The 25,761-nt window shown below is 35.3% G+C and overlaps 1 protein-coding gene across 4 annotated transcripts in view; it reads right to left on the bottom strand.

Annotated features, from left to right (window-relative positions):
• Nucleotides 1–221: 221 nt before the first annotated feature.
• The window catches only part of PHF14 (PHD finger protein 14), a 161,168-nt gene continuing 135,628 nt past the window's right edge, over nt 222–25,761 (bottom strand). For all 4 annotated transcript variants that reach the window (XM_064704394.1, XM_064704396.1, XM_064704393.1 and 1 more), the window contains one exon: nt 222–1,039. In XM_064704394.1, the coding sequence (XP_064560464.1) occupies nt 965–1,039 (75 nt within the window). In that variant the 3' untranslated portion in view covers nt 222–964. The remainder of the gene's footprint in view (nt 1,040–25,761) is intronic.

The raw sequence follows: 25,761 nt of genomic DNA, 5'->3' as shown, positions 1-25,761 counted from the left end.
CTGAAGATAATTTATTTCTCCCAAATAGGATAAACTTCACTGAAGGGACTTCAGTCAGTGTTGTTTTAAACCCAAAAGTGAGATTTTTTTTCATTGCAATCTGTGAAGCTATCAGGCTATAAATATACCTCTAAGTTTCTTGTACATTCCTATTCAGTGACCTGCACAGGCTGAAAAGCAAAGGTAAATTGGAAAACAAAATTAGGACTATAGGAAGAAAAGTTATTTTACATGTTTATTACTCACTTAAAGGTCTAATGACACAGAAAGAAGTCATTTTATTTTGTTAGAATGAAAAGAATGGCATGAGGGAATTAGACCTGGGTAAGATGGCCTAATCAAGACAAAAACTTGACATTCATTAAAAGACAATGATCACATGAAGATGGAAAAGGTTTACATAAGGAAAAGTATAATGCAGCAAGAAACCGATTAAAAATCACAATACAAATGCAAAAGTAATTACTTCTGAAAATGCACCATACATATCAAAAAATTCTTGCCTCTACCTACTCCTCAGAAACATTTAATCACTGATCAGGAGAAATTTCAGAACTCCTTTAGTAGAACATATTTATCTAACTTTTAAGAATCAAAGCTCTTGCTCAGAAATACCAAAATATGTCTGAGTTATAACTATCCTTTAAGGATAACACTGTTTTGCAGAGTAAAACATAAAATTGCCCTATTTGCTTAGTAAATGCTACATGTGATGAATAACCCATCAGCTTTCTCTAACGTGTTCAAAAAGCTTTCAGAATTTTATTGGTAAAGTACTCAGTTCTGATAATACAGCTTTTAATGTAATCAAGAATATCACCAGGAGCTACTTAATTAATTCCCCAGTGCACCATGAATTTAATTTTCAATGACTTTATTGAGAACTTTTTTTCTTAATTTTACAATGAGAAATTATAACCACTGTTACACAACTTGCAAATATTTCAAACAAGACAGCAATCTCCTATTTTTTTGATTTTTTCTGTTCCAAATTCAGCTCCTGAGATGGATTTTCTGCTTCAGCTTCATTTTCTTCTTCCTGTAAAAGAAAATGAAAACCTGAACATTAATCAATTTATTGAAAAAGTATACTTTTTTTGCTTATGCAGACGTATGGAATTCAGTACAGTCTTTTGCTTTCTTTTGCCTGACTAATGAGCATAAAAATAAGCAGAAAGTCCTTTATTCAAGTGATTGATTTAGCTCAAGTGTTGAAATAAAAGTGATACAAAATTTAAACAAACCTAATTGCCTACATTTATAGCAGAAAAAAAATTTAATGAGTAAATATTCTGCTGACCATTTTACTGGACAGTTACATAAAGAAATATTAAATCACACACGGATAACAATATATTCAAATACCTACAGCAGAAAGTATTACACACCTTTCCTTTGTTCTTGACCAGAGGTTCCCACTAAATAAGTTTTGAATGCAAGAACTTTCATCACTGTACTAAAAATTACTTTTGAAAAGCATCTGCCATTGAAAAATGTTTCATTTTTTTGCGACCAGATATGTTTACTTCACCATTTGATAAAAGACAATAAATTTAACTTCAGAGACACTTTATGTTCTGCAGCATCGTATTTTTGTCCCATCTAGCATATTTTCTTGACAGGTCTGCCAATTTTCCAATTACTTGTACCACCATATGTTATCTGAAGATCAGTCAGGTCTAAAATAGGAAACATGAGCATGTCAGGCAGCAGCATGCTTACAATATTCTACAGCTTCAGCCCCAAGAGTAAGGCTCATAATTCACTATGGGTTCCTCTGGATCTCACTGAAAAAATGAAGTGACATCATAATGCCTGTTTCCATAGGAATGGATCCTATTTTGTGTCCAGTACAAAATCATGACCTCCAAAGTATAAATTATGGAAGAGTGAGAAAACTTTTTTGTAAGACAACTTGCAACTCATCACATCATGAACAGTCCTTATCACAATTTCAGAGTATGACCAATTTTCTAGTCTGCATTTTAATTCCACTTACAGAGAATCTTCCACATTCCAAAAACACCAAAAAGAAATGAACAGACATTTTGGAATGAAGAAGCATCCTGGCTGCTGTAACAATACTCATCACTAACAGCTGACAAAAAGGAAACACCAGGGATATTTAGGTGGGACCCCGTAACCTGAGGTGTATTTTCCTGATTTAAAAGAACATTTTCATTCTTGTAGGAAAATAAGTTTATCCTTTTGCATCCTAACCCTTCTTTCACCATCAAAGCATGCTTTGTAACAATAAGTATAATATTTAGAGGTAGAAAATATATAGGAAGACTACATGGGAAGCACAAAATAGAACGGCAGTAGAAAATCTCATTTAAAAATGTGATCTGTTATGTAATAAAATGGGAAAGCTAGTTGTTCTGTTCAAGTAGCAGATACTCCAAGCCATCCCACTTCTGGATTCTCCCCCTTTAGGAGTCTCCCAGGCACTGAGAAATCTTTACATAACTGACCACTAAAAGCTTTTTTTCTTCTCTTTCTGGACTGTCATCTCTTCAGTTACCTTTAAAACAAGTAGTGCTCCCTGTGGCTCCTCTCACTTAGCTGAGAAAACAAGTCTGTGCATGTGTGTGAAACCAAACACTGAAGATTTGTTTAAATTAGAAGTGTAGAATATATTAAAGAGAGTGCAATGTATAGTATCCATACAGAGGTCAAACTTCAAATGAAAACACACAGGGCAGAATCAGAAACAGCAAAGGAATAGAGTGTTACCAAGTTTGCTGCTTACAGGTTTCAAAGGAGTACTGTGGAATGAAAAAAACACTCACAGAAACTTTTGCCGGCTATGGAAAACCAGCCAGGTTATTTAATGAAGAACATGTCACTAAAAGAACAGCAAATCTGCATGTTTCTGAAGGTCCCCACCTACACCAGTTGTATTCCAGGTGACCTCAGAGCCAATTAATCCACCTTCCTAGCACTCAACTTGACATTATTCTGATGCCCTGACTTGTGCTCCCTCATACAGGAATATAAACCCCACACCATCATTCTTTCCCAGAACTCTCCACATATTGCTTAAGGCTTCCCCTCCTCATGGATGGAGCATGTAGCAATTTCAGAGACAACAGGGCCATACCTTCACTGAGGACTGCAAGAGGGTTAAGGCACATTAGGCTCAATACTGAATATTGGCTTCCTGACTTTATCAATGGCAAAAAAGTTTTATCCAATGAATGAGGCTTTTTTTAGAGAATCTTTTGCCTCTGTGTAAATTTGAAATGTTTAATTCTGTGCTCAAAAGGTCATGCTTGGACTCTGGCAGAATTCCCAGGTTACAGAGCAGCTGCAGTGATCAGCGTATTCTGAGATGCAGAAATGATGGCTCTGGGTGATGGCAGCTTCAGGATTTGCTTAGGCTGAATACTCCAGATGGAAGCATCAATTTTGGTTTTTATTACTTCTTTGCAGAACTAATACTTTTCCTTTGTTGATTTCCTGTTGCTTCAAACAAGCAAAACATATTCAAACAGGTAGAATCTACCAGCAAAACTTAAATTTGACTTATGTGGGCAGATTCCAATGCACAAGTCATCCAGATGCCTGGCTGATTTTTTTAATTTATTGGGGTTTTTTTTGCATTTTTATGCCTGAAAACTGTCTGACTAGCATTGCACTGAACCAGGCTCCACATAAAACATCATAATTTTGTACAAGGGTTTTCACTCCATCTTGTTTTCCAAGAACAGAAACACACCTCATTTGGAGACAAAAGTTTGGTATCTCTGAACACAGGTGATTGCTGTGCAAAGCTCATAGTAGTGATGTTTGATCTTTCTCATAACATGACCTAGTAAGGGGAGAAAACATTTTCTTTGTTAGACATGCCCTGAGCCAGATCAGTTCCCAGGCTGTGCACTGGCACATGAACAACAGTGCCAGCACGAACAAGATGGCAGAAAGGACTTTTGGGGAACACTGGAAAGTATGAACCACCAGCTTTGGCATTCATGCAGCTTTCTGGCAGAAAAGAAGTGACAGCAGAGGCCTCAGAATGGCAATGTCAGAATAATTTGGGACATGAACGTCTACAAATTATAAGAAGTGTTCTATTACTGCCAGTATGCTTGGGGAAGATCTGAACTGACAATTTAGAGCACATATTAACCATACCACAAGATGTGAAAACCCACTATTATTTGAGTTTGCTGACAATGCAAGATTTCTATGAAATGCTTTATCTATTTTATAGTAGCCCAAGAGGCAGCCCGATGATTGCACAAAGAATAATGAAATGGTTGGAGTTTCCAATGTCATTAATAATGTTTGAATTTTCATCCACATAGCCTATATAGCCTAATTATCAAGAAATTATGCAAAACAGACTGCAGATTAAATATATTTAATATATTTGTTTTAGCAATTACCACCTATCGTTATCATTATAATGCTTTTAATTCTGATGAATAGCAAAGGAAAACCTTTTATTTTTATGTTATCTGTTAAAAACCAGTCCATGATGGCAGTGTGCAAAGTTTCTATTACTAGCAGCTATACAGCAGACAAAATACTGAATTCTGGTTTCTGCCCACAGAAATTCAGTTCACATTATTTTTATTAATACCTAACATCTCTTTTTATATTATTATTTATTTTTCTTCCAGCCACCTATGACTCTTACAGCTAGTGCTTTCTGCTCTAAAAATCCTAAAATCAAAGCAGCTTTTCCTGCAGATGTCACAAGTCAAACTTTTAAAGTAGTTCTCACCACCGGATGCCAAAAATCAAACTTATCTCAGTATCTTGTGACTACAGAAAACCATAGACTCAAATATTATATAGTGAATACACTCACCAAAAAGATGCCTCCGCACAGATCTGATGACTGGAATAGCCAAGGGATGTGAATCCCTCAAGACTGTACTACTACTCCTAATGAAAAAGCCCAAAGATTATTTTAATATTGAAATGAATGAAGTTTACTAGTCTGGAATTGATGTTATTACAGACTTATAAAACCAACAGGGATAAGGAAAAGTACAAAGTGCTGCTAAATCCAACACTTTGCACTGAAATGCCAGCTCAGGAGCTCCTCAAGCCACTGGACACCTCATCTGCATCCTGATGACATTGGTGGAGAGAGGGACCTTCCACATTAGTTTTCTTACATCCTTTGCCCTGGAATCCGATCCTTGTTTTCTCTGATGGAAACAAGGTACAGGATTAAAGAGTCCTTTGGGTGCTCTGTAGGTGTTCTCAAAAGTCCTATGAACATCTCTTCTTTTTTAGTCTATACTTGGTAGCTGAGCATTTAAGAGTCACAGGAACAGAATGGGAGCAGGAATTTAGAAACGAGACCCTAAAATCTGCCTCATAATTAAAAGTTTGATCTATTGAAGTATTAATCACTCAATAGCTTTGCGGAAGTTAATGAGAGCACTTCGATATTTAGTTATCTTTAGGTGACAAAAACCAAAGGTAAGAGTCTGACTTTTAAATTCTATTTCTAAAGTTTTGAGCTGACAGTTGAGAAAGACTGTGATACAATTTCATCTCCTTTGAAAGCATTTTTAAGGTCAACCACATTATTCTCAGACCAAAGAATAGTGGATCTGACATAGAAAGTTAATTTTGTAGTAATTATTCCAGAATATTCCCCTGTAGACAAATTCTGGAATGAAAAAAGAAAAGAAAGAAAAGAAGCCTACAAATAGGGGTTTGAGTATCCCTTTTGCTTTTTACCCCCTCCAACCAATTTCCTTCAAAATGTCTGAGAATTTATTTTTCCATTAGTTAACAAAATGAAATCTGGAAAATGACAGTGAATTAGACAATTCTTAACTCTACAGGAAATCTGACACTCTTCTGCAAATAGAACAGATCACACCTTAATTAAGTGTGCTAAGGCATGCATCAATTCCCAGTTCTGTTCATTGTACCACACCTATAATATCTGGATTGCATTACAATGCTGACTATTTTGCCAACTGTAATTGATATTCTAAACTTAATAAACACCTATACATTAAGGATTATGCAAAGAATCATCTGAATAATAAGAAAGTATGCAAAACACAAAAATGCCTTGCTATAAGGAGGAATGACTAAAGAGTTGTCTCTGCTAGTACATAATCTAGAAATAGCATCTCAAAAGCACTCAGGGCCAAATTCTGATACCAGTATTTTCTAAAATATCTTAACCCAAAAGACTGTAATATAACTAACAGACTAAATTATTAAGGATCCCCAGCTGGCAATTCATCTCCTGCCTCACAGAATCTAGCTGGGAAAAAACCACTTGGAAGTAGGTAAAAATACTTTAATACTCTTAAAAATAGATCAGGACAGAAAGAAATTTATTAAATACTAGAGCTTTTGTTTGTGTTGTGCTTTGAAAGTCTAGCTTCCAAAGTCACAGGCCAAATTTGGAAGAAAACGAAAAAACTGGGAAAATCAGGAAAAATCCGGAAAAAACTGGGAGCTAAGATAGTGTCTCTGTTAAATCACCAAAAGGAAAGTATCCAGCAGTAAAATTCAAAAGTTATTTTAATTCTAAAGCCTATGTTATCTTCTTCAATAGTATTACTGACAACCCTTGTAATGAACAATGGTGCAAAAAAAGAGTACAAATGGAACAGTCCTTTACTAATGGATATTAGTAGCAAATATAAATTTCTTGTGATAGATGACAGTTTTCTGTAAGCACAGCTCTGCAGTGATAAGACAGCTGTTTGCTTCCCAAGAAAAGGAGACCCTTGCTACATGGATCATTTTCATAGTGACAGCCTTGACAAGTTTGACATTTGCTTCATGAAGAATTCTAAAGCAGCCATCAAGAAAATGCCCCCTTTGGGACCACTGGATATCTGACAGTTGTACCTTTTAATGCGCATTGCCATTAATTCTTACTGTCAGAGCCCACCAAAGTCCTACAGCACAATCTCTGCTGATCTGTACACTATAAAACAGAGGCTATGAAGGGACTAGCCATTACAATGTAAGCAAACATGACATCAATTAACTGGAAGCAGCTCTCCACCCCACTTTGCTCAGAGGAAAGAGCAATGCTGCAGTTTCCTTACCAAGCAGTACCAACTGCTGAGCTCTAGGTGGCAATGCAAGACCAGCAGAACTACTTTTACACTAAAGCTCCTCTTTAAGAAGCTACAAGCAGCTGCATGTTTATCACAAACTCTTTCCTTTAACTCACACTGCTAGAAGAACTTTTAAAGTCTTTTGGAAATGTTTGTCAGTGTTCTGTATTTTCTACTTCCTTGTTGCTAATTCTGATTATACAGATAAATGTACCATCGCAAGAGCCCTTACAGTCAAATTTCATTTAACGCTTAGTACAGAAGTGGAATTTCATGCCAGATTTCAAATCTTCCATCTGTTTCTCTCCCTTTTAGGAGGCAACCATTCCACTGAGTGGTCCCTTTGGCTGACTGCCACTACAGTTGGGATCCTCTTCAGGGCAGGTGGTGCTTGAAACCCAACCATTGTTTTACAAGTTCAGCTGGTTCTCCTTGAAGGAAGTACAGGAAAATGTTTCCTCTTTAACAATTTGAGTCTCTGAAGGTTCAGGTTTATGAACATTCGACTGAACATATAAATGCTTAGATATCACAAACCTGCAACATCAACTAAGAAAGAGATGAAAAGCAGCTTTAACAGGATTGTACCATGCCCTTGTGGGACCAGTGTGAATTTCCACTCCAGAGTGAGAGGGCACTCTAGTTTTAAAATCTGACACTGTCATGAGTAAGGTAATTTCTGAGGAAAATTTGTCCTTCAATTATAATAATGGCATCTATGCATATATAAACACATACACAGACAGCAAAATAGCACTACTTATGTAGCAACATAATAATTATTTTTATGAATTGTAAATTTAAAAGAGAAAGTTTTACTTTATATATATATATATATGTATGCATAGTAGTATAATATATATTATATAATTTATATAGTATATATAATTATATATACTATATATATAGTGCATATAATATAGATACTATATATACTATATTCTGCAATACTACCACAGAATATTATTTCATAGCCTAGAAATGCATATTATAATGAAGATAATTTTAAATATTTATGGTTATACTCTCACCATATTTACATTATATATTTACTAAATTATAAGAAAAAATCTTATTCATGTTTGTATTCTTTATACTAAGAAATAAAATGGCTTCCTCTTACAATAGCTACATGAGAACAAAAGGTGCCCTAGCCAACAATAAGGAATTAATAGCTCTATTTCTCAGTACAATTTAATGGGAAAAAAAAAACAACTAAGAAGCATAAGTTTAATTTTTAAGAGCTCAATTGTTAGGCTATATATGTATCTTGGTAGGTACTAAATGGCAGCTGAAGATTTTTTCATGCTTTAACTGTTTGCTCAAATAAGTTTGTGAAATATAATCTGCATATTATATATATATATATATATATATATATATATATATAAAAATATAGCCCTTTATCAGAAGGTCTGAATGTTCTTTGTTTCAAAAATGATTAACAACATTAAATGGAAAAGAATTAACATACTTTAATATAAAAACTAAGTTATACAAAAATGCTTCTGGAAGCTACTGTCAAGCCAGGCTGCCCAAAGTTGAAGGCAGCTGAAAGATCACTGTAAACATCACTGAAGGACACATTTATAACAGAAAAAGACAGCACTACCATATGAAAGAAATAAATTTATCTCAGTAACAGAGAAAATACAGACCCTAATGAAAATGTTTTAGGAAAAATGAGTGCATTGCATGCTTCTGACCAAAATTAATTAGAGTTTTAATGTTTTACATTGCCTCCATAATTCTTTAAATGGTGCATTTATTTCATAGTAATAAACATTCGGTTCATTAAGTAAAGTTCAAAATCTGTGTTACTCGCTACATTTAACAACCTTTGGCCCTCTTCTTCTGTATTTCTTGATTCAGGTTTCCAAAGCATTGAATAAGCAATTGAGGAACACAATTAAATTTCATGACTCTGCATATTTAGGATTCTTATTTCATCGAAGACAAAGGGCAATTAATCTACCATTCTGTACTGAATTTCAACTTTAGTGAGCCATGATAGATATTGAAATGAACTTACAGGAAATGCTTAATTAAATTACTGTAAAAAGCATAACTAAGTTTTTTCCTTCTTTATGACAAAAGAAAATGCACATTTAATTGGAAAAACATACTTCAGTATTATAAATTTAATAACTTGGGAATTCATGAAAATATTGCTATAATGTGGCAGATCAGAATTCAGAAAGCTTTTTTCTACTTATTTCATCGGAACATTTCACCTGAATACAGCCATGAAATTCTGTTCAGGTTCAAGGCATAAAAGCTGGAACTTTCAATGGAGTTAATATGATGACATTGCCTTCACTTTGTCATTTATTTTGCAAAATGTGATATAAGTAAATGTTGTAGAAATGACTTTATATTTGCTGTAATACTTAACTCCTATATTTAGTCACAATTCATGAAGTTGTCAACAAGACAGATAGAAATGAATACAGCTGTAGAAGTAGATGAAGGCTAGACTGTGAGAGCACATAGAATCTGTGCTACTGCTGAAGCATTTAAAAAGACTTTTGCTTAAAAAAAACCAAGCAACAAAACTCTCAAAATTTCTTTCAGCGGGTCCCCCAAACACATACTGCTATTTAAATTTGGAATTCAACAACTATAATCAAACAAATGTTTCATTTATTTCAACAACTTCAATTAATTAAAATCCCCAAAATAGCATTTCAGGACCAGATCTGTAGCATCGTATTAGCAGCTCCTCCCATCTCTCATGGAAGATCTACTCTTTTCCTACTGTCCTCATTCATTTAATCTGAATTAACACAAGCATTACAGACCTACCCAGAAGGCAAAATCATTACTTTTCAAGATGTACAAACGCAGTTTAATTTGACTATATAGAATCATAGAATGATTCCCTTCATCCATTTGGCCACAGACTTGAAACCTAACAAGACAATAAATCTATGGTTTTAAAGGTTGGACTTCAGGTGGTTTGATGACAAAGGAAGTGTTGTAGGTTTGTTTTTATATTTCGACTTTATTGCTCTATTTGAAGGATCCTGTTCAGAGCCTGTAATCATGCCTAAACAGTCCTGTTTCACACAATAGTTCAGATCAGTTGCCTCAGAAGCATCAAGAGTATATTGGTAAAAAACACATAGTCAATTTGGAAACAAAGTTGTAACATTTCATATACCAAGGTTTTAACAGTTTGAGACTGATGAATATAAATAAATAAATTATAAAAAATAAAATATAATATGAACATAATTTTATTATAAAATTATATAATTTATATATAATTTAATAAGATAAAATAATAAATTATAAATATTATATATAAATATTATAATAAATAATAATATAATATTTAATTATATTATTTATATATAGAATATAAATAATAAATAATAAAAAAAAGAAAAGAAAGAAAAAAAATTATCAGATTTAACAGCAGATCTCCTCAAACTCCTTTCCTCTTTGCATTTCCAAGTGAGGACTGGAAGCCAAATGTTATTTAATTCAGTGGGTATACTGAGGAATGTTTTGGTAATTTGTCATGATAGTGATGTTGCTTCACTGTAATTTTTTGAAGTCAGAATGAAATGAAATTCTTTCAACTACAAATAATGTGATGTCCAACCATTTAAGGTTTCAAACATCATCAAAAGGAACTTTACAAAAAAATGCCCTGTAAAAGCAGCATCTGCCTTCAAATACACTCTGAAATCCTTCCAAAACCTTACAACATAAGGTTATAACTTAATATCTAACAATATATATACACTTCATGGAAAAAAACATAGCTGCCTTTCAGAAAATTAGAATCAAATTGACAGACCTCATTGTGGTGCTGGTAGTCAGTGCAAACAGGGCTTCTTACATGTTCATTGTGCATTGCTTTCTGATAAATTTGTAAGTCACTGTTTCACTAAACCACATCAAAGTCATCTTTTGGTTTGTCAACAGCTTGCTTCCCATCTCTGCCTACCCTCCAACAAATCACACATAACACTCTTAGAAGAGGGGGAGAAAAAATACTTTGATGTGATTCAATTACTGAAAAGCTATATTCCAAAAGATTCCCAAAGCTAGGGAAATTTGGCTATAACTAATTAGTGTTTTGCATATTTATGAGAGAAGAGCTCATTACAGAGCTTACATTATAAATTGTTGTTTATGTACTTTTTTCTTGACAGTCTGAAGTCACTTAATATCATTCACTGAAACTCCTTTTGAAGCTCACTAAACTCTATGCCTCAGAAGGTTTTTTGTCTCCCATTACATGATACCACAGTGTTTCCAAGACATAATATTCTTCACCATATATTCTTAACTATTAAGGGGCACAACTTGCAATCATACATTCATTGTTACATTTAACCCATCTGATTACTGAGCTGAACGCTACCATTGACTGGGGCTACGTATGAGCTACACTGCAGAAAAATGCTTCTCTGGAGTGGATACCAAGTTTAAACAGCCCCTGAATTAAGCAGAGCAGTTTAATTATGGGCATTTAAGAGGAAGTTGAGCTATTTTCAGACGTCTTATGTTTTCCTGATTTCCTAGTGCTGCCACTCAACTGTCTCTACAGAGTTTCTGTCTGTCACCTTGCAGAGGGTCAGCTACGGCCCCATGGTGATGTTTGGTACTTGCTCCTCTCCTCTTGCTCAACACCTGCTCCTGTACCTGTAAGTGTTACCTCACAACACCAAGCAAAAGCTTCCATCTGCATTCATTTTACTTAGTGGCAATCTATTTGGTTTCCTTCACTGGTTTTTCTCTTTCTGCATATACAGCTCCAGGAATTGGATATCATTATATCAGTAGCTATTTCCCTATTTTCGGTTTACTGATGATTTAAGATAAACTTGCTATGTCTCCTTTACTCACAAAACTTAACAGGTAGTATATTAAAAAAAGGTTATGTAGAAAAACAGGCTCATGTTCTTCTTTGGCAAATACCACTTACTATTCAAGACAGCCCATTCTGCTGCTTCCTCTCCTCTACATGTAACTTAGATGACCAACAAATCAAGAACCACAGAAGCCTGTAGCACTGCCATTTAAATCAGCATTTAAATTTAGAAAAAAAGATAACTTTACTACTTATTCTGACAATGTAACTTTTAAATATGATTATTAACTATATATAAGACTGTGAAGAAAATACAGCAAATATCATCTGTTTTGGCAGACAACAAATCAAGGATCTTATTTTTCTTACATTAACTGAGGTTTCTCTTTGTTAGTATTCTCCTTAATGTCCGTGAAAGTAGCATTAATTACTTGTTACTTGAATTGGACTTAGGTATTTTCAATTCATCTGCACTCAAGCAAACCTTTCAGGATTTAAGTTCTCAAAAGACCAAATAATTAAAAATTTTGTTAGCTGTTGCTTCCCCTGTCCACTGAAAATTGCACCAATTGATGTTTTTTAAGACCTAGATATAGAAAGGTCTCTAGGTCTCCTTCGAAGGTTTTGCTGTTCAAAATGATAATACATAATGATAATACATAGATACAATATTTATTTAGCTATAATATTAATAAATAGTCAAAATCTGGCCAAGACATATGCCATATCATACCACATGCTATATTAACATATCTGGGGAGTTTGACCATGTAGAGTCTAAAATCAGTTATGAAAACAAAATGAAAGAAAAACAAGAAGTAAAATATCAGGGAAGCTAAGTAGGTCAGGGTAATGGCCATGTACATTAATCCCATTTTGCTTCCCAGTATGGCTAATAAATGAAGAATGATTAAAAAGTGGCCCTAGCATCAAAATGTATATAGAACTATTTCAAATAGAAATATTTTATATTTTTTTATAAAACAAATTGATTGTACAGGACAGACAAAAAAACCCCAAACAGTTATTGTAGCTATTTTATCAAAACAATACTGAGGCTTGAGTCAGTCTGTAGACTCTGAGGTGTCCTTGTGAGTTGAGGTCATGGGGAAAACCCTGTGTAGGAAAAGCTGAGGAAACTCCTGGATTTCTGGAAAATGTCAGTGAAGAAGAAGTAGAAATGGAGAAGTGGTACTTAACAGGTCTTCTAATCTAAAGGAGAGTCACTTACAGAAACCAGCATAAAACTAAAGCAAGGTCTGAGACTCAGATGAGGAATTTCTCAGCTGATATCTCTGACATTTGAACCCCTACTATAATACTTGCTTGGCCTGGAGGGTGTGGAAATTGAACTCACTACTAGAATGTTAAAGAACTTATCCGTAAAATGTGAATAATAATACTTTCAATGTCAGGATGGAGCTCTATGCATGAAAAGATTTATATAAGTGCTAAGTGCTGTCATTGTTATTACATTCAGCGAGTACAGAAGACTTTAAAAGCATTAACTTTTCTAGCACAGAACATCACCCATTCTTTCTGAAGCCAGAAAAGAAGACATAAAATGTGTAGTTATTGCAAGAAATTGTCTGGTTTTAAGTTCTGATGCTTATTTTTTGTGTCTAGAAAAAGTAAACAACCATCAACAGCAGGAATTTTATGATACATGCCATTTTATAATATGCAGCAACCTATAAAGTATATGAAAAACAGTTTTACTTCATAGAAACTTGTTTTTTGCCAGGAAATTATTTAATTGGAAAGAGGCTTTGAGAGCAATCAGAAAGCAATACATAAAAGAGGTGTCTGGTTTGGAACAATGAATAGAGAATGGAGTCAATTTTTAAAATATAATGTAATAAGAAAGTAACTATCAAGTCTGTGCTAGTACATCAGCCAGTAGGATCAAATGAAATAGATGTGTCTGATTTTCCTTCCCAGAAGGAGAACCACCTGCTCTCCAAGGAAGACCACATTCTAATGGAATTTAACTTGTGGTCTGTCATCTCTCTGTGATAACTGGCCATCTGAAGTTGGGTAAGTCTTTTTACAGGAATATGCTTTCACTTTAAGGCCATCTTGCATCATTTAGGCAAGATGGCCTAAAAATTGTTAAGACTGATCAAGAATTACATCCTTGGGAATAGAAACTTTTGGATATGCACCTTCTGATTTTTGATTTTTAAAAGGTATCATTTATGTCCTGTCTTGCACCTAGAAGTCAAACTTTACCCAATGGACAGGGGACATTTCACACACAATATTCCTTTCATCCAAGAACAGCAATCATTCATTTGACCTAACAACATCACATTTTCAGACATGGTCAGCATTATCTCTATATATAACCCATATTTTCTCTTGAAAATCTTTATTTCACTGAGAGAGATAAAAGGCAGAATTTTCTTTCATATATTTAAAACTTTAATTACAGAAGGATCACTACTGATACTGCCCAACATATTAAAGAATTTTCACTGAACAGAACTGTCACTACTACAGTATTTAAATTTACAAAGTGATTTCCACATGAATGGGATTGTTCCAGGCTGAAAACATTTTTAATACCATAAGCAAACAAGAGATGAATGCACAAAATGAACTGTTTAACAGAGGTTTATGTACCCCCTTGTGCATTGTATTTGGAAATGAAGTCCTTAAACTCAGGCAGAGGATTCTCTGTGGATTAGAAGAGAGACACGCAGTCCTTTCAGCAGCATCCTTTTATACAAAATTTGGCACTAACACCCTGTTTGCTTCAGCAAATGACTTCATGCTTTGTCCTTTTAATCCAATTTCCACCATAATATAGACTGAAGTGTTGTTAAAATACTAGAAGAGGATGCCTGGAAATTTATTGCATTAGAAATCTAATCCAGGTGGTAATCCAATCCCACAGAGCACATTTCTCATTAACTGAGATGTTTGACCCACAGATGGCTTTATACAAACCAGCATTCTGCACTAGCTGTGACTGGAAATAATTCTCACACATCAAGACATGACTCAACAAGGCAGGTAAGAGGCTAAGTCTGACAAGAAAAGGAACAGTGACTCTACTGAAAGCTACAATAATTGATTGTAACACTCATCCCAAGTTGAATAGCTCAGATTTGCAGGTTATTACAGCGTTAGGTACTTTGCTAGTGCAGTCCATGAGAGTATAAGCTCTCCTATTCAGCAAGAGCTTTGTCATTAGGTACTGTCACCTCTCAGGTAAAAGCACCACATGTACCTTAAACAGCCACCTCACAGCTGGCAGGAGACCACTCAGAAAAACCTTACTAATAGTTTACCATCACAGAAAATAGTAATTTCCTAGAATATGAACATTGCTATTTTTTTTCTTTTATTTCTTGAACTGATTCTTTCCTGAAAATGACAGATGCTTGCAGATGCCAGCAGCTTGCCATGTATGGGTCCTGGCCAGAAAAACAGCATTCCCATGTTCTCCTTGTAGAAAGTCTGGGTCCATTCATGTCTCAAAGGCAGCACAAGGCTGCTGCTCATTGCTTCTGAATATGATGACAGACTTTGATTAACCAGGGATTTAAATAAAAAAATAGAAACCCAACAGTCTTTAAGAAACTTGAACATGATGGAAGCATGCCACTAAGATATTCCTATCACAACAGTGCCACATACCTTTTTATCATAGCCAAGCAAGGGTCTGTTCATAGAAGTGTTTGTCTTTAACATGTCTTGGGCAAAAAAAGTAAAAAGAAAATGGTGTATACCCATATTAAAAATTTCTATCATTTGTGAAGCAAACATTTTCTTAATGTAGTTTCTTTCAAATTTGCCAGTGTTACACTCTTCACAGAAAGGTAAATTTGTTCCTTAATAATTTCTGTAATTTTTCACAAAGTATAAGGTTTTGTCTATGAAGGACATTTCAAAGTTATGCTGGTAGAAGGAAAAAAATGTGCAAGAAGGAGGAAGAATACCCAAAAACCACATTCCCTGGTAATATTCTTTCCAACATGATTTGAACTGCATTTGTCCTGCACTGTGTCTCAGTAATAAGCCAGCCTTACTGCTTAATGAAAAGGATTTGCATCCCTGGCCTATGTAAAATACAGGCTGTGTCTGTGATTCTCTTTTTCCTGTTGTTTCTCTGAGTAACTGTGGTGACAGCTAAGATTTTTATTTTGTCTGAATAGTTCATTAAATGCAACACAGTCCTTCTCTACTCCTTGAGTCGAGTCCCAAACATATTTTTTCATTTCCAAGGTCTTATCCACTGATACAGAGAATAAAAGGGAATTTTCTCCATGCTCAATTGGTTGCTTTGAGCGGACAACTAGACAAAAGCTGATGAAAATAATGTCTCAGTGTTGCTCCATTTTCCACCCACAAACTGCTTTCTTAATACATGTAGAACTTCATACTTAGGCTACTTTCACCCCCTTCAGGCTTGTTTCCTTCTAGTCTTTATAGCCTACTTCAGAGAATTTTCATCTTTTAACCAGGAAAGTTCCTGGGATGATCACTTGTATAAGAACTTAAACTTGTTTTACTTTTTTATCTCACTTTCTTTCTTTCTTTTTTCTTTCTTTCTTTCTTCTTTCTTTTCTTTCTTTCTTTCTTTCTTTCTTTCTTTCTTTCTTTTCTTCTTCTTCTTTCTTTCTTTCTTTCTTTTCTTTTCTTTCTTCTTCTTTCTTCTTTCTTTCTTTCTCTTTCTCTTTTCTTTCTTTCTTCTTTCTTTTCTTTCTTTCTTTTTCTCTCTTTCTCTTCTCTTCTTCTCTTCTCTCTCTCTCTTTTTTCTCTTTCTCTTTCTCTCTCTTTCCTCTTTCTTCTCTCTTTCCTCTTTCTCTCTTTTCTCTCTTTCTCTCTTTCTTCCTCTCTTTCTCTCTTTCTTTCTCTCTCTCTTCCTTTCTCTTTCTTTCTCTTTCTCTCTCTCTTTCTTCTCTCTCTCTCTCTCTCTCTCTCTCTCTTTCTTTCTTTCTTTCTTTATCTTTCTTTCTCTGTTCTTCATCTACTTCCTTGAAAGAACTTCATCTCTGGGTGCAAGAACAAGGTAGACATAACAGCTTTCCACTTATAGGTATGTTCAAGGTAGAGGACTGAGTAGATTTCCCTAGAAAGGAGATTTCTGGCAGTTGCTTTTTTAAGATTCAGAGTCATAATGTTTCCTCTAATCTTACATTTAAGAGTATTAAAGTAAAGAAACTGAAACAGGCACCAGTTTCCCTCTCTCTCTCTAAACGACTAAAATGTATTCTGGGACTGTGTTCCGACCAGACAACCACCACCCATGTGAACACAGTGACACATTTTTGTTAGCACTTTCAGAGGCCAGATATTAAAATATTTTAGAATTCTCATCATATTAATGTTTCATCACTCAGAAAATTTTCTTAGATTCCACAGGAATGAGGCCTAAGCCATGACACATGTCATGAGATGTGCCACACCCAGCCCCTCTGATCGCTGAGGACGAGCTGGAAAGCAAGGGTGTTTATTTGCTGCCAAATTTCTATACTCTTAATGCAACAGATTCTAACAGTAATAACAGCAGCTTTTGTCTCAAGTGGTACACATTTTCTCAGGAGTGCAGCAGGTTGTGATCATATTTATATCAACGGAGATAATTTTTCTAACTAACTTCTATACATAAAATACATCTTGCTTTTACCATGCCAGATGCATGCGCCCCGCTAATCCAAAATATATTAAATGCATAATTGAATTTCATTTCCTTAGGGCATATGATTTCATAACCCATGGCAGGAAAGGATGAGAAGAGTCAATTAACAACAAAATGCCTGTCCAAACAAATGAAAGGCCAGACCTCCTCAAAAGCTTGCCTTGTGCCTTCTACATGAATGTTTATGAAGCAGTGATCTATCAAGCCCTTCAAAATCAAGCAGTAGATACTCTGCAGTTAACAATTTTTTTCATACTCTCTGAGAGGCACTGTCAAGGATATGTTGCTTAAGAAACCTTCACTTCAGAAAGCTGTAGGTGTATCTCTCCTGAAAGTGTCACTGAAATACCATTTTCAAATGCAAGGCGGGCTGACTCGCTGAAATTTCTAAGCCACGCACTTGCAGCTAACTGGAATGCTGGTCATGAGAAGACCAATATGACCTCACTTCTGAAACGTGACAGCCTTCCTTAATGAAGTTATTTGTACCAGAAGATGTGAAGTGAGCTCCTCTGAAAACATTCTGAAGATGCTGTAAAACAGAAGCCACCATCAAATCAAAGTTTAACAGATTTTATGATTCTGGAGTTTGTTTGCCTCAGAAGGATTGATGTATGTTTGAAAAGAGTGAGGTACCAGGAGTCAGCATGCCTGCTCCATCTGTCATGAAGACATCACATTTGTTCTGCAAAGTAGACAGGATCTCATGGCTCTGCAAGGGATGAAGACAACTAAGGTCTTTCAGGACTTTCATTTCAAAGCACAAAAAGCTGATAAGTAATGAAATAAATGCATCTGATGTCTGAAGATACTGAGTTTACTACAACAAGAAAAGCCTCTGATATGCGCAGCTATACATATTAATAGCCTAATTCAGTTTTTGTCTGATGAACTCTTCCTACACTATCTAGAAGGCACTATTTTGAAAGACGCACTGTGAATGTAAATTTGTCAGCATGGTTCTTCAAAGCCAAAAGCCAAATGGATGTGCTGGCCTAAATAAGTGCCTGATTTCCAAGGATAGGATCTAACACTTTGATATCCTCATACAGCACCTCCTTTATTCTGAACCAGAAAGCAGTGGAACCTACCAGTTAAAGCAAGTTCTTATCCTGTATGTAGGCAGCTCTTTGGATTGAAGTACTGGTTATTTTGAGCCCTTTGACATGGCTGAACAGTGTACATAAAAAATATAATGTTAAAAAAGCTTCCTAAGACAAAGCATAACCAAAGGTAATCAATTAATTTCAATATACTCAGATATAGAACCACTGTTAATTTCAATTATTGTGAATCATATTCTTCTTTGCTTTGAGCTCTGAAAATTTGGAAATTTGCTTTCACAAGATGCATTTGATGGACAATAGAAGGAATGCCTAGAACATAACTCATCATCCTTATGTTCCACATTGATTTTAGGATGCAAAAATCCCCTAATACATATGCTACAAACATTCTGGCAAGAACAGTTGGCAAGCTGTTCTACAGAGTACCCATCCAAGAGTAAATTGCACTCTGTCTGCAAATAATCACAAAAGGTAAAGATTCAGAGTCTGTAGGAACTGGAAATGTTTACTGAAAGAATTAAAATTGAAATTGCAAGTTGCTTTCAAGCTACTGATCATGAAGTATTAAACAAGCTACTGCCTTATCATAGCATTAATGACATTCTTATCATGCCTTAGATATTAATGCAAATTGACAACAGCAAATACCGTAAGATCACTTATCCATGTCACATGTGGGGACAAATTCACAGCTTTACATTAATGACCTTTCAAACGTACTAACTTGCTTCTAAAATGGACTGCTTCTGTGATCTTGTCATAGAAAGATTCATTCTCACATTGTCCTTTAATATCTGATTTCTGAAGAAAACAATTATCACATTTCTAGGCAGCAGTTCTAAACCAAAACACTGGGCATACCCTACAAAATTATATTTTGATGTTTCTTATTAAATAAATGACCTTACTAAATCTCCCAGCTTATTTCATCATCAACGTGATCTGATACTAATTAGTGATTAAATTTATTGCTGGAAGACAACACTTGGAGTTCAAAGTAAAATTCTCACATACATCAGAAACAATACGACTTCATTTCCGCTTTCTGCTTGTTTGCAAAAAAGATGTGATAGATGCCTTGGGTCTTTTGTGATGGGACTGGCTCTAAAAAAAGCAATGTCACTTCTGACCAGGTACCTTGGAGAGTACCTCTCTCAGAAGACTGCAAAGCCACAGCTGGAATTAGGGAGATAGTAGCCAAAAGCACAAAACTTAACCACTCACCCTTCAAAAGACTAGAGAAACATGGGATATGATATTTTAAAGTATTACAAATCAAATGGGTTTAAAACAATAACAAAGGGACAACTGCAAATTCCACAAAACAGATGCAGGGTTTCATCACATACAACTTTTCTGTTGTTACTTCCTTACAAATAGTACCAACACTTCCCTGCATTTTCTTGCTAAAGAAGCTGGAAGCAGAGCTGAAAATGTGGTGAGATACCATAGTACTTAAAAGAACTGTAGGATTTGTATTTAAAATGCTTCATTACAAGTGTATTTTGGATTCTAATTATTATATTATATTCTTATTAACCCAATTACTTTTCCATGTATTTATTTAAACATAATTATATACTGTGATACGTTCTTCTCCACCACTACATTTACTGCTAAGGCTAATTTCAACTAAATTAAGAGTTCATTCAAATGCACTCAGTATACACATATTTAGTATTTTTTCCCCAGACTGTATTACTATTGTACAAAACAGTAAAGTGCTAGATATATCTTTAGTTTTCTGTAAGAATAATATGAGCACCTTTAAATTACACTAAATGTGTATCATATTTTTCTAATGTCTTCTAAACAAAATATTTGCAGGATTAGTAGGAAGTTTACTGCAAGCTTGGTTTAACTTTGACTTGACCTTCATTTTCTTTTTAAAAAGGTTTTCATATTCATACATACATGCCCATTGAAGACAGGGTTAAACTTGTCTGAAGTATTTTAATAAAATACTGAAAACCTTCTTTAATTTATGGCATATATATTTTCAAGAAGGAAAATGCTGATATTATCTTGGTTATAAGCTTGCTGCTGAAATGATTTAGATATTCTTTTCCTTTTGCACAGTATCAGTATAAAGCTTTTCTTTGCATGCAATGAATTATAGTTGACACTTCAAACCTATTCTATCAGTATCTTCTAGTTCAGAAAAATGAGAAAACATAAATATTTATTCTATGTATACAGAAAAGACACAAGACTCTGATAAAAATGATCCATTATGGAGTGATGAATAATTGTTACATGTGTCACACTTAGAACAGTAAAGGGCAAAAAAATTTGCCACTTTTTAATATGAGGATTTGAGGTTATTGTGCAAATAAAAATGCAGTCATTTCATCATAGTGAACTGATAAGTGTTTAGGCCCAGTGATTTTTGATGACATTCACTTCATGACTCTATAGATGATGAACCTCCTTGATACAGATCCTTGGTCTGATTTGATAAAGCCTATTAATGACGTGCTTTAACAGTGGAAAAATATTTATACAAACAACCTTCCATTTTCCTGGTTGATATGTGCAATATCTCTCTAGTTTAAGCTTAAGTTTACCAATTAATAAGACTAGGAATTAATTTGTTCCATTCTGTGATCACCGCCTTTAATCTTGATTCTATTACTAACTTAAGTTTCTACATTATGTGGAGAAGTAGAGGCTATTACAACCTGCTCAATAATAAACACTGTAGGAAAAGAATTCCATGTGAAATTTCCAAATGTTTAAAAAAATATTATCAATTTTATGATCAGTCTTTCATTAAAAAAAAAATGAGATTTCTCCTATTAAGTCCAAACTCTAGCCAAAATGGAGTAAAAATAACTAAACAAATTTTATTTTTTGGATCCATAATGTCAGGTTTCACACTAGAAATGAAAGCTCCTTGAGGTAATTATTTTCTTTTTTTTTTTTCTTCTTTTTGATTCAGTGATTTTAACCATATAGCCCTGACTGCAACACTGAAATGCATTCATGACACAAATTATGGAGCTAAAAACAAATACCCAAAATTACAAGTTATTGGGGTAAGATTGCCACAAGGAAAGTATAATATTTAATTGCACAGAATTATTTGCTAATCTGTGTTATGGGAGCTTCACAGACCATAACTCTGAAACCCTGTGCTTATTAAATTCAATACATATTGATCTAAATGAAAAGAAAGTAACATTAATTCAGTAAATAAAAAATAAGGAAGCTGTAAAGTTGTAATACTCTGGAGAATTGGCTAAGACATCTTCTCGAAGTGCTACGCTTGTATTAAACAAGAAATCACAATTCATAGATGCTAACTAAGCTGAAAAAAATCCAGCCTGGAATCAGCACAACCCATCTGCAATACTGCATCTGAAAAGTTTTAATTTTTGGCACAATTTCTTGGCTTCATCACTTCACATGAGCATTGGCAGGTTACCTTATGACATGAAGAAATAAGGAGCTACAATGGATAGCAGCAAATATTTCTCTACTCCAGTTTCTTGCCACATACAATGGCCCCACAGAAGACTGCATAATGAAAGGATGAATAAATCAAATTTACCCATATTCATTTCCCATATTAAATATTAACATATACAAGTACTTCAGAGATAAAGAAATTCCACCTTAAACACTTAGTAGCTTATGAAGAATTCAGAAAACATGGGCTTTAGGAATAGTATTTTAAAGAACACACCAAGCTCTTCCACCTTTTGATTTGAGATAAAATAATTGAAATAAATGTCAATTTCAGATTTTCTCTGAGTTCTTAATGCTTTTGCATGAGATCTTAAGGCAGGGATGGGAGGATCAAATGTATTTCACTCCATGGCATAAGAGAGATCTTGCAGTCATGCATGTTGTGGAGAAGGAAGTTTCCTCTGCTTCATCTTTCCTACAGTAACAGGGTAATTGGATTTATTTTTGGTAAGGTTTTAATGTGCTTCCCCTTTTTGAATATCTTGATGCCTCTGCAGACACTAAAAGCTTTCTCAAGTAATACCATGACTTCAAAATTGGGTTACTTTTACTCTGCTGCTTATCAGGCTACAATATGAAAAATGGTGACTTTAGGATTATCTACACACTGAACAAAACTATCATCTTTGCCTCAATTCCCAATTCAAATATCACCCTTGAAACCACAAAGAGACTGTTAAACAGGCAACATTTTGCAGAAAAAATATCTAAAAGTTTGCACAGCATGCACACAAATTATAGTCTGTGGGTGAGTCTGTTTTTAAATGCTGACTGAGATTTTTTTCCCAGAGCTAAATATATAAATAAAGACTGTTAGAAAATGAGAATAAAAACAAGCATCTAAAATGCCTTCAAAGTCTCTTCTCCTTCCCTTATGCTGTTTTTCTTCATCAGTGGACAAAACGTCTACTGAAAATTTGGAGGCAACTGTAGGCAAGTACAATCAAAGGATTGGAAAATATACAGGGAATGGTTCTATTGTCAGCTGTACAGATTTAAGGCAACTTCCTCCACTGGCAGCTCATTTTGGAATTTTGATTATAATTCTCCCAAAGATTAGAAGCTAGTACTTGATTTTTTTTTCTGCTTTCAGATAGAATTCTCAGGTCATAATCCTAGATTTGAACTCTGAACTCATGGAATTATGGAATCATTTAAGTGGAAAAAATCCCTTAAGATGCCTAAGCCCAACCATTGCCCTGCCAATGCCAAGTTCACCAGTAAACCATGTCCCTCAATTCAAGAACAACAAGTCTTTTAAATATCTCCAGGGATGGTGGCTCAGTTATTTCCCTGAGGAACCTTTCTTTCAGGATCTTTTTTCCTAACATGTTATCTAAACCCCCTCTGGCACAACTTGAGGCCACTTCTGGTCGTGTCCCTTGTTACCTGGGAGAAGAGACCAACTCCACGTCAGGGCAGTCTCCTTTCAGGTGGTTGTAGAGAGTATTCAGGTCCCCTCAAGGTTCCTTTTCTCCAGTCTAAACACCCCCAACTCCTTTGCTGCTCCTCCCAAGACTTGGGCTCCAGACCCTTCCTAATCCATTGCCTTCTCTGGACATCCTCCAGCACCTCAGTGTCTTTCTTGCAGTGAAAGGCCCAAAACTGGACACAGGACCCGAGGTGTAGCCTCAGCAGTGTCAAATACAGGGGGACAGTCACTCTCCTGGTCCTGCTGACCACAGTAACCCTGTCACTGGCCAGGATGTCACTGGCCTTCTTGGCCACCTGGACATTCTGTTGGCTCATACTCAGCACCCTGAGACTCTTTTTTGCTGGGCAGTTTTCCAGCCTCTCTGCACCCGGCCCGTACCATTGCATTGGGTTGTTGTGACCAAGAGCAGGACACACATGGTTCCCTGTACCTTGATAAATCCAGATCAACACTGGTAGTTTTTCAACAAGCAAAGTGCGGATATGCCTCTGCCCACTAACAGTCTGACAAGATTTCTCCTGATAACTATCACAAAAAACTTCACAAGGATGCAAGCGTGAACTCCAGTCCTTGTCGTTCTTGATACCAAATAGGAGTCTAAATTTTGTGTAACTAATCACCTTTGGCAAAAATTGATCCTAATTTGCAGAAAAAAATCAGGATTTTCATTAGTTACAACATTAGCTCTTAATTTCCGTCAATCTCCTGAGAAACCCAAATATGACAAACCTACTCTTGAGGGGTAATCTGGAATACGGCTGTTAAATGGGAAAAAACGTGTTCCTTCTGAAGGGATAAGTACAGGAGAACTGGCTAATACAGTAAATCTAGAAACACTAGTGAGTATTTTGAAGATTATTCTAATTTATTTTTTTCCAGAGCACCCAAATGACAACAAAATCTCAGTGTCAGCCCTGGACCATGAACTGCAGGTGCTGACACTGAAGAGGGAGCTCATGGTCCACAGCTATGCATGTCCTTCACCTCCATGGATATTCCTCCAAGGTCTGCCAGAGCAGCCCACTGACCCAGCTCACCCATCTGCTGCTCCAACAAGAGCAGCAGGGCAGGCAGTCTGTGAACACACCCTGCCCTTTCAGCAGCACCGTGGGCTCAGTCTGGTGGCCACTGAATTGCAGAAACCATCTCAGCCATACCTCTAGGTTAAAGCCTCTTCCAGGTACCCTGGGAATTCCTCTGCAAGTATCTGCCTTGGAAGCACTGGCAGAATCTATGGAGTTTTAGGCAAACAGCTTTAGCCAGCTAAGTCATGCAGTAGGCATCCATCTTTAGTGTGCATATGCAGAACTACAGAATAATACAAAGCAGTCATTATGAGAGGACACTGAAGTGTCTTAATTGACAGGAGGTGTGTGCTATTTTCCTGTGATGATTCCAATCACTTAAACAAGAATCTCATCAGAGTAAAACACACTAATGGGAAACCAGCTTTCCAAACACACTACTCCTCATCACAGTCTAAGTCTCTGTGAATTTAACTGTATTTTCAGGAACACCTTCAGTTTCTAAGTAAAACAAAGACCATAGCTACAGCATAGAATATAGAATATGTAGTTCTGAATATTCCAGATCATCTAGAGATTTTGGGAGACTATGATAGCTATGCAGCCATACTTAAAAATTAAATATAGGAAACTGTTCACTTAAAAAGGATTTAGCAGGTCAATGAAAGCTATTAAGTTAACCTACTTGATAGTCTTTAGAAAATAATATAAACTTAGTTTTAAAAGATTTTATATTCAGGTAGATTAATGTATATATGTCTATCACAAAAATACACACTAACAGCAAAAAGATGTACTCTAACAAATAATGAATCACTGATCCTACTGTGCTGAAATATTTAGGCAATATGAACTCTTCAGTGTGTAAATATTCTGTTTAACAGTGAGAGGGATGTAAAGTAACAATAGTTTGGCAAAGCAGCATTGGGACACTATTGGGATTGCGCTGCAGTTTAGAGATAACCCCAAAGCAACTGGATAGAGAAAATCTATATAAGCTACGTTATTAATGACTACTGACTGACCTCTGCTTATCTTCACTACCTTAAGGACATTGGAATCTTTGACTCTGTTCAAGCTTCATTATCTCAAATCTAGCCTGTAATAACTTAAAAGGGTTCTGATGATATTTTCAACCTATCACATTAAATTAGGAAATTTCTGATATTATTTATCATCTACAAAAAGGATTACTGTTTTGTTCATGTAGTGCAGTGTGAGCCCTAA

The sequence above is a fragment of the Zonotrichia leucophrys genome, chromosome 2, assembly GCF_028769735.1.
Source record: "Zonotrichia leucophrys gambelii isolate GWCS_2022_RI chromosome 2, RI_Zleu_2.0, whole genome shotgun sequence".
In the NCBI taxonomy this organism is placed as follows: Eukaryota; Metazoa; Chordata; class Aves; order Passeriformes; family Passerellidae; genus Zonotrichia; species Zonotrichia leucophrys.
This window is presented reverse-complemented; position numbering and strand designations above follow the sequence as displayed.